This window comes from Nyctereutes procyonoides, unplaced genomic scaffold (assembly GCF_905146905.1).
Source record: "Nyctereutes procyonoides isolate TBG_1078 unplaced genomic scaffold, NYPRO_anot_genome, whole genome shotgun sequence".
NCBI classification, from domain to species: domain Eukaryota; kingdom Metazoa; phylum Chordata; class Mammalia; order Carnivora; family Canidae; genus Nyctereutes; species Nyctereutes procyonoides.
In genome coordinates, this window is record NW_026575042.1 from 16,090,773 (window position 1) to 16,109,819 (window position 19,047).

The window sequence follows — 19,047 nt, forward strand, 5'->3', positions numbered from 1 at the left end:
CTGTACACTGTGCTTTTCATTTTGGAAGCAGAGTATAAGCAACATGTACAACTGTAGTAATAATTAGGCAAGGCATTTTGAAAAATCAAGAATCTAAGTGTAAATATGAAACAGGAAACAAGCCACAGAGACAGCCATAAATACAATAAATGAGCTCATAGGGAAAACCAATAGAGTGTGGTGACGAGTTGTAAGATTCACCTGGATGCATTTTTAGAGCAAAGAACCACTGAAATTGACATTAAAATGGGTGATATATACCTTTTTAATAGAAAAGTATTCTCAGGATGCCTGGATGGCTTAGTGGACGAGTGTCTACCTTCAGCTCAGGTCATGATTCTGGGGTCCTGAGATCTAGTCCCACATGAGGCTCCTCGCAGGGAGTCTCCTTCTCCCTCTGCCTGTGTCTCTGTGTCTCTCATGAATAAATACATTTTTTAAAGTATTCTCATGTTCTTTAAGAATATCATATACATGTTTAGAAATTAAGGTGTAAGTAAATGCCAACTGTTTGCTGCTTCTCGCTACTCCCTTGGCACGCAGGCTTTCAGGCTCCACTCTGTTGACACAATTGTGTTACATGTCACTAGCCATCTCCCCACTGCCAAATCGGTACCTTTCCAGCTCTTGATCTTAGCTAGCCTTCCCTTTCATATTTCACTCCAACCTTCTCAAGAAGCCACTTAGTCTTGATTCCCTCCTCAGCCTCTGACTGTTCCCTACTGTCTTTTTTACTCATCTCCAAATGACCTGCTGTACTCTACATATACTCTTTCTTTACAAAACTTCAACTTGCTCATCTTGGAGAAACAATGCTGTCACCACCAGAGAGATGAAGCACAGCATTAGACACCTACCTATGGCATCCCTTTAATTATTACAACAGCAGCCGTTACTGATCCTATTTGATGCACAAGGAAACAAGTTCTGCCATTCCGAGTAACGTACCTAAAGCCACAACCCCAGGAATAGCAGAATCAGGTATTTTAACCCAGGCCTGGCTGACTTAAATTGCATGCTCCTTCACCACCTATGTATATCAATCATCTATTGCTGTGTAATAGACCACCCCAGAACCCAATGCCTAAAATAATAATAATCATTTATGTTGCACACACGTGTCCATTGCTGATGGCGCTTAGTGGGTATGACAGGCCTCTGCTCCACGCTGGAGTTCCACCTGAGGATGGCTCACTCACAAGGCTGGCCAAGCCGGTGCTGGCTGTTGTCTGGGAGCTCCAGGTCTCCACCCCCCTCCACGTGGGCCTCACCAAATGCTGCTTGGGCTTCTTCACCGTATGGTGGCTGGGTTCCCAAAAGGAATCTAATAAAGGGAGGCGTTTTTAGGACTTGGGCACGTAGTGTCGTTTCTGCTATACTATCAACTGAAGCAAACATGAAGGCCCACCCACATTCAAGGGGAGGTGACAGAGACTCCACCTCTCAATGGGGAAATAGGAAAGTACCAGAAGAGCATGCAGAACAGGAGGGGACACTGTCACAGCCATACATGGAAGAAACCAGCTGCCACAGCCTGCTTCCTCCACTATAAAGATGACTTTCAAATCTTTACCTCCAAGCTCTGACATTTCTCCTGAAGCCAGTTCCCAGTTCTTTTTTTTTTTTAAGATTTTATTTATTTATTCATGAGAGACAGAGAGAGAGAGAGAGAGAGAGAGGCAGAGGGAGAAGCAGGCTCCCTGCAGGGAGCCCAACGTGGGACTAGATCCCGGGTCGCCAGGATCACACCCTGGGCCGAAGGCAGCGCTAAACCGCTGAGCCACCCGAGCTGCCCCCAGTTCCCAGTTCTGATGGTCCATTCAATTGTTTCAAAAGCCGGATTCACTTTAAAACCAAGCATCATCACCCTCCCCATCATCGGTACTGAACAGCTCACCTGTGGCTTTCACTCCTCCTATTCCCCTGGCCCCATCTTCAGTTGCTCGAACCTGTCAACTCTTCATCAAGCAGCTTATCCATTCTTGCAAAAATACTGAGTACCTACTACATAACTGGCCCCACATTGGTGGTTATTTGTTAGTGATAAAGATACAATAGTACACAGGCATACTGTAAATACATAAGAAAAAATACATATACACACACACACACACACACACACACACTGTCTTTGCTCTCCAATAGTTTATAGGTTTTTGCAGAAAGAATAGATGAATCAACAAAAAGTTACAACTGTTATAAGCATTATATTCCTGAAGTACACTGAGGACTGTAAAGGTTGCAAGGAAAAGGAACTCTCTCTTAGATTTGGGTGAGTGAAGGAAAAAGGTAGTGAGTTTAAAGGAATAGCAGGAGTCTTATTCCATCAGAGTGTACATGTTACAAACAGATAGATATATATAAATTGCATATCATTATATATTTATAATTATGTATTTTATACTTTCATGTTTACAAATTTAAAAATGTATCTTTACAAAAATATTTTTATTTTTTATATTTTATAAATTTATATTTGGTTTAAAATGTTATATTTTTACATATATGTAAAATACATATATGTGTATGTATGTGTATAGATATATGCATACACATATACATGTAAAATACATATATATATGTAAAATAGAATACCATTTAGCTCAGGATGACTATCAGTTGGTCTGCCAAGAGACAGTCTCTGAAGCATTGAATAATATCCAAAACTGAACCTCTGTTCAAATATATTTCTCCATAGACTCTTTTTGAATGTATCTAACCTGCAGAAGGTAAATTAATTTAATTGGGATTAGCCAGTATCACTGAGCATTGTAATGTTTGAAAGTCAATGTAGAGAGATTTTTTAAAGTCTTTACAGGAATTTGGGAGCTTTTTAAATGACAAGGAAAGAAATCTTGCATGGCCCTGTGTGTTGTTTTGCCACCTTGCTCTCAAACCTGTTCTTCATTCCATTTGTTGTGTCCCCTGCTCTGCTTGGTGTCACAAGGAACTGCATTTCTGGGCTCCCTTGCTAACTTGTCTCTCATTTGTTTAAGTCCATGGGAGGCATTGGTAGAAAACAGGCGAGTACAAGGAGGGGAGCAGCTGGGGTGCTCTGTCTGTCTGCCGGCTGCATCCACCAGCAGCACCCTCTGTGGCTCTCCTTCCCATCATACGTCCCAGATTCTAGGATTAGGTCATACATCCTCCTCTGCCATGGGCTTCCAACCCTAGGTATGGGACCAACCTCTTGATCACACAAACCTCTGGTGCTCTCAACATACTCTGGCTGTCATATGTGACCAATTGTATCACAATTTCTTCCATTTGAAGGATTTGAAGGGCGTCTGTGTTCCTGATTAGACACTAACTGACACACCCAGCTAGCTCATTTATTTAAGTAATTTTAATTATTATATAATACACATAAAATTTACATGATAAGTGTGAAGTTCAGTGACACCAATATGTGTATGGTGCACGCCATCACCACCGTCCAGCTCCAGAACTCTGTTCATTTGCAAAACTAAAACTCTGAGCCCATTAAAGAACTCCTCATTCTCCCCACCCCAGCCCTTGACAACCACCATTCTACTCTCTATGAATTTGACTGCTCTAGGTATAAGTAGAATCATATAGTGTTTGTCCTTTATGACTAGTTTATTTCACTTAACATAATGTCCTCAAGGCTCATCATGTTGCAGCATGTGTCAAATTTCCTTCCTTTTTTTTATTTAAAGATTTTATTTATTTATTCATGAGAGACACAGAGAGAGGCAGAGACATAGGCAGAAGGAGAAGAAGCAGGCTCCATGCAGGGAGCCCGATGTGGGACTCGATCCTAGCACTCCAGGATCACGCCCTGAGCCGAAGCCAGACGTTTTGGGAGCCACCCTGGCGTCCCAAATTTCCTTCATTTTTAAGAATAAATCAATACTGTGCCATTGTGTATAGATATCAAATTTTGTTTATCCATTCATCTGCTGATGGACCCTTAGCTATTGCAAATAATGCTACTAGGGACATGAGTCCCTATTTTGGTCCCTGATTTCAGTTATTTGGGGGTATATACCTGAAACTGAAACTTCTGGATCATATGGTAATTCTACTTTTAATTGTTTGTAGAACCACCAAATCATTTTCTCTAGTGGCCACCATTTACATTCTCACCAACCACATGCAAGTGTTCTAATTTCTTCTTATCCTTGCCCATACTTCATATTTTCTATCTTTTTGATAATAGCCACCCTGATGGGTATGCAGTGGCATCTCATTATGGTACTTAGCTCATTTTAATACCAGAACAGTTGGCTTTGAGTGGCGAAAATCATTGACTCAATCTTAACTTCTGGTCATATGGTAAGCAATAAGCAGGATTTCTGGCATTAAGCTTACTGTTGCTCTATATTTCCATGACAAGTTTAAGTAAGAGCCTTCCCAGTACCCAATAGCTGAGGCCTCATGAAGATTTCAGAATAAGACAACTCTTCTTCGAATCCATCTCAACCACTCTATGACCTTGGACAATTCAGCATAACTCTCTCCGATCTCAGTTTTTTTTTGTTATTACATTGCAAATAATCACCTCTGGCTTGTGCAGCTAGAAGAATTATATTTTCTCTACATATTTACTTATATTCCAGATTCTTAGTTTTAAATATTCATGCTTCATATCTTGCTAGCTTGTTTATATAGTTAAAAACTCATATGCTTTTGTTGACACAGTATCAATAAAAAGAACTGAAAATGTGCACATGTTGCTCTCCCTGGGTTTCAGAGAGGTGATTAATTAAAAGTACAAGGCCCTGATGTCTGATCATATAATTTCAAATCCAAACTCCACCACCAGTAAATGTGTGACTTTGGAAAGTTATGTAAATTATTAAATGGCTCTGAGCCTCAGTTTCCCTATCTGTAAAATAGGTATAATAAAGCTCCTGTATCTTAGGGTCATTTTGGGGATTAAATGATAAAATTACCTCAAGCTCTTACTTATACACTTATAAATATATATTAAGGATTATTAAATTCCATTTTAATTGCAAATTTTAAATAATAATGGATCTGCTCTTGAAAGATCTACTCACTGAAACTTTTACATTTCATAAAGGAGATTCTAGTTGGGATATATTAGAACATATTGATAAAGAATGCTGCCAACACCATTTGCAACCCTCACCTGCCTTTCCCAAACTCCAGGGTGCATAGGAACTTCATATCAACTTAGGTAATCTACTGTGTAGGTGGGACAAGCTCTAGGGGCCTGGTGTTCCCTCCACATACTTAAATGGTAGAACTCTATAGCACTGTGCTTCTTGTGTACCCAGGAAGTCAGAAGTCTAAATTTTGGTCAACAACCCCAAACAAGGCCAACCAGGGTCTTCTTGCGCAGCACTTTTGCTCAACCATAGTCCAAAATTCTCAAGAATGTACATGATCCTGACTCATTTACTTCGTTTTCCTTAAATGAGAAAGTAAAGCACAATATCTACCGCATTCATTCATCCATTCATTTCACAAAATGAATGGTTCTTCTTGAGGACCTGTGCCAGGCACTAAGAAAAATATCAGAAATGTAAGACACAGCGCTAGCCCTCCAGGAGATCAGGAGACTGAAAAGCAGTACAAGGTGCTGTGGGAACCCACTGGCATCTAACTTAGTCTGAGGGGTCTGGGAGGAGGTGGTGACTGGGCTGAATCTGGCAGGATTAGGAGATGTTGAACAAATAAGAATTAAAAGGAGAGTGTGCTGTTCCAGGAAGAAAAAACATGCTTCTGCACCGAAGCATGGAGGACAAAAGAGTAATGTGACCTGTTGGGGGAACCTCAAGTGTGTAAAAGAGAAATGAGAGGCTGATGCAGAAGTTGGCTGGATCCAGATCATGAAGGCATTTCTATGTCATAGTAAGAAGTTCAGATGTGAGCCCGTGAATACCACCAGGGAATGGTTGTGGTATTTTAATTTGGAAATAAGAAAAAAGAGAGGATTTTTATGACAACTCTATGGAGAAGAGTAAGACTAGAGGGCAAAGAAACCAACTAGGACACCAAAGTGGTAATAGAAGCAAGAAATAAGATTTCTAATAAGTCAGTTGCCACAGAGAGAAGGAGAAGGCACTGCATTCTAAATTGGAATTAGAAAGATGATCAACAGGACTTGGTGAGTCATTCCATGTACCTGTTGCTTCTAAATTAAGAGTTTTGAGGTTATTGAGCAAACTATAAATATCCTCTGACCACATGTAAGTACGTCAAACAAGTTTTCAGAAAATGGCCAAAGTTCGAGCAAAATCCGTGTGCCATGTAGTTGTCAGATTTCAACCAAAGCTGATCTATTTTAGCATCAGCGATGCTTTTGAATTTCAGAGGCCAACAAATTCTGTGGAATTCTTGTTGAGGAGAAAAGAGAAAAAGCTCAGACCTTCAACATGGTGTAAATTTTTGCTTCTGTGTTTATAGTGTTACTCATTTTGAAGGTTCCCTTGAGTCTTTAGTCATGAAACTAAGTATATGTTTTTTTCCTGTGTAAAACCTCAAACATCCAAAGACTCTATTTTCTATTGTATGCAAGAAACTCTCCACTTAACCATATCCAACCAATGAGAATCCATTGGTTCTATTTTTAAGGATTTCTAAGTGGATATGTTCCCCAACATCCTTGGGCAATCCAACCCAGTTCTTAAGACCCTTCCCCTGATGAAACCCTTCCTTACAATGTCTGTAACTTTCTCCTATGGCCAGGGAAGATATTCTCTTTCTCATGGTATTTGGAGAGCTCTGAAGAATAGCTGTTGTACCACAGGCATAGACATGCATTTGACTGGATCTTATAAATGGAAATGACTTCTCCCTCAGAGATCAATATAAAATGAACGACACTAAATATAATTTGCTGAAAATTACACATCTTGAGTTCTATAGCTAATCCCTTACCACTTATAAATAAATGAAAGAATAACAACCCTGAAAACCATTTCCAGAACTTGCCTTATCTTCAACATTTTCTTTCCTCATAGTTTGCATATATAGTTAGAACAAGGCTAAAAAAAAAACAAAAAACAAAACAAAACAAAAAAACAAGGCAGCCATTTTGGAGTGTATATTTGAAAGACACTCAGTATTTCAAGATATAATTATCATATGTTTTATAATAAATCCCTATGTCTAAGAAAGTTTTAGTAAGCTGGATAACTGGCTCCTTCCATGGCCAAGCACTGGCCACATTTTAAGAAGGCTAGGCCATGGGTATTAGATGACTGGAATCCAGTGGAGAAAAAAGAGGGGTCAGGAGTGAAATGTAGGCTCAGTTCAGGCTATAACCAGAAAGGAAGTAATAAAGTGTTTGGTACAGTAAATATGGGTTCATGGAAACCTGATTTCACTACCATTCTCTTGGATATATATCTCTCTGATGTATAATATTTCTTCTCTGGCTGACTCCCCACATATTAGTCTAAATTATATCACATACCTTCCCATGAACTAATCACTATGGCCAACATAATATGATAATCTAATTGATGTAAGACAATCATGTCCTGTCTCTGAATCTGTACATGTGGGGTGGGGGTACGGGGGTGGAGGGGACATTGGTCAATGTCACCAAACCACACATCTGCCACAACAGAAAAGGGATGGGACAGATGCTAGAGAGGCATCAGAGCCCACTGAAATTTCTGCGGAATCAGTTATCATTGCGAGCAGGTGGATAAATCCAGAGAAAAAAGGAAGCAAAAGAATTTGAAAACAAAACAGCCATGGTACCAGCTTCAGACTCAATTCACTAGGCACAAGAGAACCCCACACTGAAGCAAACTAGCCTCAAATGGTAGGTTGATTATATTCTTGCTGCTGTAGGAACTAAGAATAACTCCTTAGAGAGGATTAAAGCCAAGACTGATGTTCATGGCAGTCGCTTCCTGATTTTAATTATTAAGAAAAGAACAATGATGGTTATAATGCCAGATAGCTCATGGCAGTAAATCACTGATCTAGAATAGAAAAAGAGGCATTCATTTTTTTTTAAGCAACTAATGGACTATTTAGTAAATGTCTGCTCTTAAGGACAAAGTAGAACTCTGAAACGGGAAACATTTCATTAAATGAAACAACTTGTTTCCTAAGAACTGCACTGTGTGCAGTGACAAGATGTTCTAGGACTGACTGAGCCCCCTGATAGGAAGTTTACCTGCCAATGTTGACTAGGGAAGGGGGAGGGGCCACAGCCTCCAGGCAAGTGTGTTTTACAATTACCAAGATCTGAGTGCAAATACCACTTGTTTTATTTTATTTATATCAAGAAATTCTTCCGAAAAGAATAAATCAATTAGTAAATATCTTGCACAGTACTTGCAAGTGGTGAGTACTCAATAAATGTTCTTTGAAATATTTATTAAGTGCCTCGTAAGTACTGTGACAAACCCTGATGGTAGTTAAGAAGACCCTGTACTCACTATTCCCAAGCACGTGGGTGGCTTCTTATCACAAGTATCTGAGGCTCTGCTTGAGGGAGATGCTTAGTCATTACATGGGGTAAGCTGGGAATACTGAGCAGTTACTGGCCCTAGGAGCAGCTCGCAACCAATGATGGACAGTGATGAGTGGATAAACTCCCCAGCTTCTCAGACTCTCAGGTAAGACAGCTCGGAGGCATGTCCTTTGCTGGTGTCACAGAGGTCCTGAGCAGGAATAACCCCCAGCTGCCTATAGCACTAAACTTCTTATTAATATATACTTCATTAGTTATCTTCGCTCCCTTTTCTTGCTTTCCCATTCCCTGCCAATGCTTCCTGGGATCACTTTCTAAGTAAACCACCCCTTTTCCTTGTAACCTTGTCTCATGATCAACTTCTGGAGAACACAGCCTGTGATAGTAGTCCTTCTAATAGCTATTCTACCTTTTTCCTCTGGTTATCAGGACTCTACTATTTTGAGGAGAGGCAATAAGCATAGCCCAGGATATGGGTTATTATAAGGATACAGGAAACATGGCATCCCATTTTCTGTTTTCCTAGCCATTGTTGAAACAAGAGGGTAGCATGGTCAATTTAGCCAGTGAGATATAAGTATAAAGCAAATGGACATTTTCTGGAGAAGCTGCTGTCCTCCTATAACAAGTTACAGATGCAACTGCCCTCTTCTTGCCTTAAATGCAATCATGGTGCCATTCAGCATCTGCTACAGCAAACAGAACCATAGCAAAGATTTTGCAGGCCCCCAGCATCACTGAACCACTGAACCAACAAGAGCAATGGGCCATCTCTGAGACCTCTTGTTAAAGGAGAACTTATAACCCTATATGTTTATTTAAATAGTTGTCATTCAATTTTCTATTACATGCTGCTCAAAGCAATCCTAACCAATACAAATACCTAGCATTATGTTAAGGGTTGAAAGAGATCAAAAAGACACAACCCATTTCTGTTTCACTGGAGAGTAAAAACTTAGGTTATAAGATAATTAGAACCATTTTTATTAACTCTAAAATAAGGGATATGATATAATAGTTGGTTCAAGCACAGGTTGAACAATTAGTTGACACAGATTCAAGTACCACAGAGTACTTGAGGCTAGAGAGTCCTTTCGGTCCCTTCAATTTCAAGTTTCTATCATTCTTTCCTGTTCCAGAAAGAAAAAGAGTAATATTCCCAGAGAGGTCCAGGGAAGAAGAGAAGAAAGAAATGGACCTTGAAAGGTGGAGATGATATGAATAAAGTAAATAAAGAGCACTGCAATCAGAGCAAGGAGTTGGAAATATATGCTGTAAAAAATAATACTTTCAACTTAAAAGTCTCATAGTAGAAAGCCCTAAGCTTGGACACACCCAACATGAGGTGGGAATGCAACAGCTACTGATGAATTCAGTGTACACATCGACGTAGCCTTATTCGCTCTTTCAGAAGAGCATGTTTCCAAAGGACTATCTGCTATGACTGGATCCAGATGCTCTTGCTTTTAAACCCTCTGAAGAATCTCAAAATCAGCTCAATGGATAATGACAAAAGTGTTAACTTGTGTTACACCACTCTCCGAAGATGAGACCAAGATGTCATCAGGTGTGGCATTAAATGCCAGCTGAAAAGAAAGTGGAAGAGACTGCTGTGGTGGAATTCACTGACACTGAACCCCAGAGAGGAGCCTGTTGTCATTACTTGGCATTTGTGGCATCTGTAATTCATTAGCTATTCCTTTGCAAAATCCTGTGAACTGGACTCTTCTCTTTTTAATAAAGGAAAGGAAAGAGAGCCAGAGAATAAGCTCAAGATAACTAAGAATCTTTTCAGCAGTAAGATAAACCAACATTACCATGAGTCTGAAAGCTAGAGTTCTATGATGGAAAGAAGTATATGGTCCCTGCTAATTCTTTTTTTTTTTTTAGATTTTATTTATTTATTCATGAGAGACAGAGAGGGTCCCTGCTAATTCTAACCAGAACCACTGACTGTGAATAACAAATATAACTAAAACTACCGCTATCTATATTTTACAAAGTGCTAGCACATATGCTACCTTATTCATGCTTCACAAAACCCCAGGAAGTAGATGAGTCAAAAATTAAATCCCTGGTTTGCAGAAGAAGAAACTGAAGTTCAAGAGGTTAAGCAATCAAGGTCACTTTCCTGGGAAGGGGCTGGAATTCAAGCCTTCAAATGCAAACTCCATTCTCTGTTCATTACTCCACACTGCCATGTAACTTTCAGCTACGTGAAACCAATTTGAGGGCCAAACTCTGATCAGTCTTACGGAAGGCCCCACAAGATGTAGGCCAACACACAGATATGTAACTAGTTAGAATCTGTACACTAAAGTAATTACTTCACTTACTCATCAAACAATTATTTCATAAATGCTGATCATGCTCTAAGTACCATGCTATGTGCTGTGGGTCCTTAGAGAAGAAAAGGTCCTTGTAATCCCTTTCAAAGATTCTAAGAATCTTTGAATGCTTTCCTCATACTTGAGGCAGAGTGCCTTTCCTGGAGACAGACTTTCAGCTGGGTCTAGTATTGGGGGCAAGACTGCCATGGTTTCCTGCCTTGGATCATCAAGAACAAGGTGGTCTATAAATGTGAACAAAAAAGAATGATGAGAGAGGTCCAGGGACCCAGAGAGAGGGAGAGAGAGAGAGAGAGAGAGAGAGAGAATAAGAATATACATCAGAAGTTCCACAATAGCACTGCCCAATAGACCTTTCTGGGATGTTGGAAATCTTCTATATCTGTGCTGCCCAATCTGGTAGCCACATGTTGTAGCCATCTGATGTGTGGCTAGTATGACTGAAGAAGTGATTTTTTGGGGGGGAACTGAATTTTTAAACTTTTTTTAACTTTAGTGAATTCCTCACCACAGGTACCAAGTGGTTATCATATCGGATAGCACAGCTCTAGAAGCTAACCTGAAAGCTGAGCAACTGGAGCATATCTGTCATCACATGGTAGGGAGAGTCACAACTTCTGTTTGTACAGAGTTGGAAATACATTTCCTTTCCAAAAGTCCTCATGGGGAGAGAACTGTCTTTCCTTAGAAAACTGGCTTGGTAAGCTAACTGGGGGTCACAGCAAGACTGTGAGGACATGGCTATTGCACTACTTTGAGGTTTCTGAATCTCAGCACTTTTGACACTTTTACCCTGGGCAATTTTTGTTAGTGGTGGGAGCTGCCCTGTGCATTGCACGTTTAGCTGCATACCTGGCCTTTATAGGTGCCAATATCATTTCCAGTCATGGCAACCAAATACATCTGCAGACATTGCCAAATGCCCACCTTGAGATCAAAATGGCTCCTGGTTGAGAACCACTACAATAGGACAAGAAAGCAAACCAAGGCCAAGCTGCTCTGCAGGGCAAAATAAGAAAACAGGAAAACAGGGGGAGTTTTCATTCTCCTCTTTTGGGAGAGGAGAGGAGGAAAAAACAGACTTGAGGATGGGACATGCAGGGAAAAGGAGAACAGCCTGAAAGAGGCAAGCATCTTGGGGTACATTAGGTAAAGAATCAGGGAGAGCACCCAGTGGCAGGCAAAAAAAAGTCAAGAATAAGAAATCTGGCTCTTCAACTTGGAGTTGTTTTCAATACTACTATATAAAATCCTCCTTCATATCCTCCTACACCTGCCCAGTAAAATTTACTACACTTTACAAATGTTTCTGTGGGTATATATTTGTTGAAATCAAGAAAAAAGCTAAGATTCATGCATGGATTAAAGGACAAACCTAAAGCAGTTACCTGGGCAGACAGGTGATGATGATGATGAAACTAAAGTTCTGATTTATTGAGCCCTCTTTATGAACCAGGCACCATTTCAAGCATATTTTAAAATACATAAAAAACTTTTTTAAAAAAAGATTTTATTTATTAAATTATGAGAGACATAGAGAGAGAGAGAAAGAGAGGCAGAGACACAGGCAGAGGGAGAAGCAGGCTCTATGCAGGGAGCCCGATGTGGACTCGATCCCAGGTCTTCAGGATCAGGCCCTGGGCTGAAGGCGGCACTAAACTGCTGAGCCACCAGGGCTGCCCCCATAAAAAACTTTTGATGACATGAGCATTATTATTAGGCCCACTTTACATATGAGGATACTGAAGCACAGAGAGGTAAATTGCCTGAATTAGGCAAGACTCAATCAGGGAAGCAGAACCTGCATGACGATGATAGAATAAAAAAAATGTGTTAAAAACAATGAGATATTATAAAACTGTGGGAATACCTAGAGAAGTAAAGGTCTGGAAAAAGACATCAAAGGACCAGAGGAAGAGCAATAATAGGGACCATGGCACAGGTGGAACTAGCTGGCACATCCCATAGTGGGGCTGGGATCACAATGTGGGGGTCAAGTATTTGGTGGTGGACCTGAGCCCACTGCTAGGTAGTGGCCTATAATCGAAGAACAGTATGTGAAGTGGGGAAAAGTGGGGTATGCTGGAGTCCACGGTTACCTTTGGGTCTATCTCTCCACTGTGTCTCCCTGAAGACTTTTATCTCTATACTATATTTTAAGTTAGAATCCTTTAATCAAACAGCTAAAAAATTAACTGAAAGACAGTCACACATTTATACAAATACATGTTCATTTAATATTATTGATGAGCATAAAAACATGTTCCCTATTGGGGCACCTGGTGGCACAGTCAGTTAAATGTCCAACTCTTGGTTTTGGCTCAGGTCTTAAGATTGAACCCTGTGTTGGCCTCTGCACTGAATGTGGAGTCTGCTTGAGATTCTCTTTCCCTCTCCCTCTGCCACTCCTGCTAGTGCTCGCTCTCTCAAATCAATCAATAAATCTCAAAAAACAAAAACAAAAACCTGTTCCCTATCATATATAATTAAAAGAATAGGAAAAAGTTATATGTCATGGATAGCCATCAAAATTATGTTGTTTAAAAGACTAATGATATGAGGTAAAGACTATCATGTAACATTAAATGGAAAAGCATTTGTGATTCTCTGTGTATGTGTATAGGCTGATACAATTTTTTTAATAAAATTATTCACACACACACCCAGAAAAGTGACCAGAAGGAAACATACTCACATCCAAGTGGGGGATAATTTTTAAAAAATTTTTATTTAAATTCAATTTAGTTAACATATAGTGTATTATTAGTTTCAGGGGTAGAATTTAGTGATTCATCAGTTGCGTATAACACCCAGTGCTCATTACATCATGTGCCCTCCTTAATGCTCATCACCCAGGTACCCCAACTTGCCAACCACTCCCCCTCCAGCAACCCTCAGTTTGTTTCCTATAGTTAAGAGTCTCTTACGGTTTGCCTCCTTCTCTGTTTTTGTCTTCTTTTACTTTTCCTTTCCTTCCCGTATGTTCATCTGCTTGTTTCTTAAATTCAACACATGAGTGAAAACATATATTTGTCTTTCTCTGACTTATTTTGCTTAACATAATTCTCTCTAGTTCCATCCACATGGTTGTAAATAGCAAGATCTCATTCTTTGGATGACTAAGTAATATTCCATAGCATATATAAATCCACATCTTCTTTATTCATCTGTCAATGGACATCTGGGTTCTTTCCATAGTTTGGCTATGTGGACATTGCTGCTATAAACATTGGGGTGCATGTGCCCCTTTGAATCATTTTTTGTATGCTTTGGATAAATACCTAGAAGTATAGTTATTGGGTTGTTGGGTGAAATACCTAAATATGAGACAAAAATCCATCAAAATCCTGGAGAACACAGGCAGTAACCTCTTTGACCTTGGCTACAGCTACTTTTGGCTTGACATGTCTCCAAAGGCAAGGGAAACAAAAGTAAAGGGATGCCTGGTCTCAGCAGTTGAGCATCTGCCTTTGGCTCAGGGCGTGATCCTGGAGTCCCAGGTGAGTACCACATCGGGCTTCCTGCATGGAGCCTGCTTCTCCCTCTGCCTGTGTCTCTGCCTCTTTCTCTCTCTGTGTCTCTCATGAATAAATAAATTTAAAAAAATTTTTAATTAAATTTTTTAAAATTTTTTTAAAAATTAAAAAAGAAAAGAAACAAAAGTAAAAATGAATCATTGGGCTTCACCAGGATAAAAAGATTTTGCACAGCAAAGGAAATAATCAACAAAACTAAAAGGCAACCTATGGGAGAAGATATTTGCAAATATCAGATAATGGGCTACTATCCAAAATCTATAAAGAACTTATCAATCCCAACGCCCCAAAAAAACAAAAAATCCAGTCAAGAAATGGGAAGAGGACATAAGCAAACATTTCTCCATAGAAGACATACAAATGGCGAACAGACACATGAAAAAATGCTCAATATCACTACCACCTCACACCAGTCGCAATAACTAAAATTAACAAATCAGAAACAACAGATGTTGGCAAGGATGTGGAGAAAGAAACCCTCTTCCTACTAATGTGGGAATGCAAGCTGGTGCAGTCACTCTGGAAAACAGTATGGAGCTTCCTCAAAACAATAATGGATAGTTTTTATTTTCTTCTTCCTATGTTATATGTTCTCTTAGTGATTGTATAATAATAATTTTAAATTGTTTAGTCTGCCTCATACTTTTTTTTACATGGGCTTTTTTGTTTGCTATTGTGTGTAATTTGGCTTGTTACATAAGATAGCCACAATTAAGATTCCTCACCAAAAACCTCCCTAAGAAAAAAAAAAAATGCAACTCGCTATTCAGGAAATGAGAGGAAAATTTTTAAATCTTTGTTTATAAGCATCTGAAATGAGTTAAAGCAGCTCTGGTGGTCATAGCTGGTCCCTGTTCTTGACCTCAGTAATGCAGTAAAAGGAGTCAGGACAGTTCCTCCTTTGAAATGTTCAAATGTGGTCTCAGAACCTTAACCTCACGCAACCTCTCCTTGCCCTCCTTGTCCCACCATCACATGTAAGACTGAGTTGACTGAGCCAGTCTTAAGGTTTTGAAGCATTAGACAACTGAGGACCTTCATCTTCTACTGGGGTCATGTCAGTGTCTATTGGGGTTATGTCTGCATTGGCTTGGCACTACATTTTTAGGGAATAAAGAATGGTGAAATACTTTTGGCCAGCCTTTCACTCTTTCTCTCACTCTCTCCTGGTGTCCTAAAATTCCACCTCATTTCACCAAAAAAGAATTCTGTATGTTTTTCTAAGTCTGAAGCCTATCATGCTAGTGGTCATGATAGAGCAGTTAGATGTGGAGCAGGCAAATGTGCTGGAAGGAAACCCCTAGTTATACAAATGGAAGTTTCAACAGGTTGCTCTTACATTGGTTCATTATAAACCTTGACATATGGAAGATGCCCAGGAATGGGGACAAGAAGAGGAGGAGATTTATGCAAACAGAGAAGTTTATCAACATAAATCAGAGCCCCGGCCTCTCCTCCTTTCCCACTGATACATGCATGATAGGTTAGCATGAAAAAGCCTGTGAAAGTGTTATGGGCAATTTCCACTGTAGAAGTGTGTACATTTCATTGACCTGGAAATATGATTTCCTATATGTTTTAGCTCTCCAGCAATGAGATCCTCATCCGGTTTCAGAGTCTCTGCACAATGCCAGCTCAATTTCTCACTGGGTGACTTGGAATAAACACACTTGGTGCAATTGGCTAACTCATTTTCATCCTCTTACCAGCAGGCTCCAATCATGGCAACCTAATCAATCTTCTGGCCATCTCCATTAATCCCCCAAACGACCCAGATAATCTGATTGGCTGCAGTGCTGCCTAGTCACAATTTACATCAGACCATCTGGTGATTCCGTCTACTCCAAGGGTAGCCCACGAGGACCATCTGCTTCAATGCTCTGTATGTCCTGCTGAAGGAGGCGAAGGTTGAGGCCGACCACACACCAGCAAGTCATTCCCTCCTGCTTCTGCATGAACCAAAGAAATCCTGAAATGCACTGTAATTTAGCTGCTCACATCCTGCAGAGCCTGCTTTGCATTCTCAGTGAACACATCGTAATATTCAGAATGCAAATTAAACTTTATGGGTGCCATAACCTTGGCCATTTATTGCAGCAGATTCTGTAATTGCCTGATGCTGCTAATACAGCCAAGACTACTTTGGCATTTTTTTCTTTTTAACTTTTGCAGATAGAGCTGCCATGTTGATTAAGCAATCCTGGTGCTTCTTTGCATTATTTCTTAGGCTAAGGTACTAGCTAAGATTCTTTTGCTTACAAGTAAACAGAGTTAGTCTCAGCTAGAGATGGACAATAGAATTGAAAACAAAATATATTAGTATGCTCAAATTCAAGTAGTACTTATGAAATAAGTGGAGTTAACATTCTAAAGGAAACTAGGTTTACACAAAAACACAAGGAGACTTAGGGGAAAAAAGTCACTTTAAGACCAACTGGTGGCTATAAATTATACTGGGTGGTAAAAGTTGGTTCTTTGAATAATTTGAACCACAAGTCATCTATAGTTTGCACTAATTTGGAAGAAAATCACCCAGAATTAGGATCATCATCAAAGAAGAATTAAGGAAGCCAAGGCTACTATGACTTATATGACACCTGTATGTCAGTCAGAGAAAGGTCCCTATTCCTCTAGACAGGTAAAGCTGACCAGGCATATCCCATTGTAACCTTCAGTCCCATGGAAGCCACCACCAAATAAAATGTCCCAGGACAACAAACACTTCTCCTAGTTTAACAACATGGTGATACAAGGAGGTGCCCAATTTGGAAATGGAAATAGGCAACATTGTTGGAATGTCCTAGGGGATGGGCTTCCCCAAGGAGGTAATAGGCAGGGACTTAGATGAAGATAAAGAAGGGGTTTCAGGATTTGAATAAAAACTGAACTCCAAGCATGTGTTTTGGGATGTCCTGGCTTACAGGACAACTGTTGCTCCTCCCCTGTCCCAGTGCACTATCAGTATAAATAAGTCAGAGTTTGTTTCATTGTCTTTTGCCTCTTCTACCCAGAGCCATGGACATGAGAACTGGATGTTAAACCAGGACACCGTTAGAGCTCCTTCCTTCAGCAGTGCTAATGGGCTTCCTGCTTGTTACTTCCGAGGTGGGGAAAAGAAGTGAATGGATTGAATAGATGTGGGAAGCTAAGCAATCAATACAACCTATATTTTGCCAGAGCAGCAGGATAGATTACATTAAAGGGCCCAGTGCTTTAGCTCTCCGCATCACATGAACTCGCCATGTCATTCCTCTCACTAAAGAGGCAGGATCTATCTCCCTACCTTCGTATCTGTGCTCAGCCACAAACCTTATTTTAGACAAATTAAATGAGATGGAAATAACGGTGTGCAAAATCCAAGCCTATTCTTCAAAGAAACTTCTGTGTTTCTGCTTGATCTCTTGTGCTTGTGCCCTGAGAAGAACATGCCTGAGCTAGTTCTCTGCCCTGTAAGGGGGTAAGAGACATGGAATAGTTGTCCCGATCAAAATCAGAGCCCCCAGTCAACACCACAATGCATGATTGAACCCAAGTGCAGGTCAGACAACTCATAAATGTGTGCATTGTACTAATAAATGATCACTGTTGAAAGTCACTGAGTTTGGGGATAATTTGTTACATAGCAATCACTAATTATTACAACAGGAATTGGGCAGATCCTGGAGTCCCAGTGTTCACGTTTATGGACCATTTTACGAACACTTTCCATTAATCCGCAACAACTCCTAATTTCTGCATCTCTGTTGCCAGTTCCAAATTCCCAAGAGGGACAAATAACTGGGGAGGATACAGTACAATCTCGAATAACTTAATTTTCTCTGTGTTCAGGGGCTAGAAAACCTTTCCAAAGGTGTCTGCCACAGCTGGGCCATCTTCCCAGGTCAAACACGGTGAGTGATTCCTCCATAAAACCTGTGTCTCCTTGAACTGCTGATTATTAAACATTTCACTCAGTTCCAAATACAGCATCAGCAATCAAGAAAAGTAGATGCTACTAAGAACAAAACACTGTCTTTATCTCTGCTTCCTGTCCATTTATTCCTGGAAATCCTCACAACGCAGCTCTCCCCCTCAGCACAGAATTGATGCTCATCATCAATTTATCACGGCAAAATATGATCACTGGCCACCTATGTCCTCTTATAAAAGGTTACTTGGACAAGTTGAGCCCTGATCCTTTGTACCCAGAAAGGCATTTGCTCTGTGCCCTTTGGATGCTCCACATGGCTTGTGCAGACACGAGCCTGTCACAGGCTTCATTTGAAAGTCTTATCACAATGTTGAAAATCCAAGTAAACTACTTTCATAAAGTCCTAGGGAAAAGGGATACTATTTTTATTCTTTTCAAGAATTTAATAACTAGGATGATTTTTCCTCCAGAACATAGTCTGTTTATGTTTACCTCTTTGTTCTTTCCCTACATTGTATTACAAGGTCTTGAAATAATACCTGAAAGACAGCTTTTCTGGAAGTGAAGCTTACTAGTCTGTCATTTTGGGGATCATTTTATTTTCTTCTTAGAATACAGAATTAGGGGATCCCTGGGTGGCGCAGCGGTTTGGCGCCTGCCTTTGGCCCAGGGAGCGATCCTGGAGACCCGGGATCGAATCCCACATCGGGCTCCCGGTGCATGGAGCCTGCTTCTCCATCTGCCTATGTCTCTGCCTCTCTCTCTTTCTCTCTCGGTGACTATCATAAATAAATAATTTTTTTTAAAAAAAAGAATACAGAATTA

General features: G+C 40.1%; 1 protein-coding gene across 1 annotated transcript in view; it reads right to left on the reverse strand.

The window, feature by feature from the left end:
- Positions 1-1,398, reverse strand: part of LOC129507317 (proline-rich protein HaeIII subfamily 1-like) — a 168,801-nt gene extending 167,403 nt beyond the window's left edge. The window contains exon 1 of the mRNA XM_055321658.1: positions 1,200-1,398. Coding sequence (XP_055177633.1) covers positions 1,200-1,398 — 199 coding nt within the window. The remainder of the gene's footprint in view (positions 1-1,199) is intronic.
- Between the last annotated feature and the right edge of the window lie 17,649 nt (positions 1,399-19,047).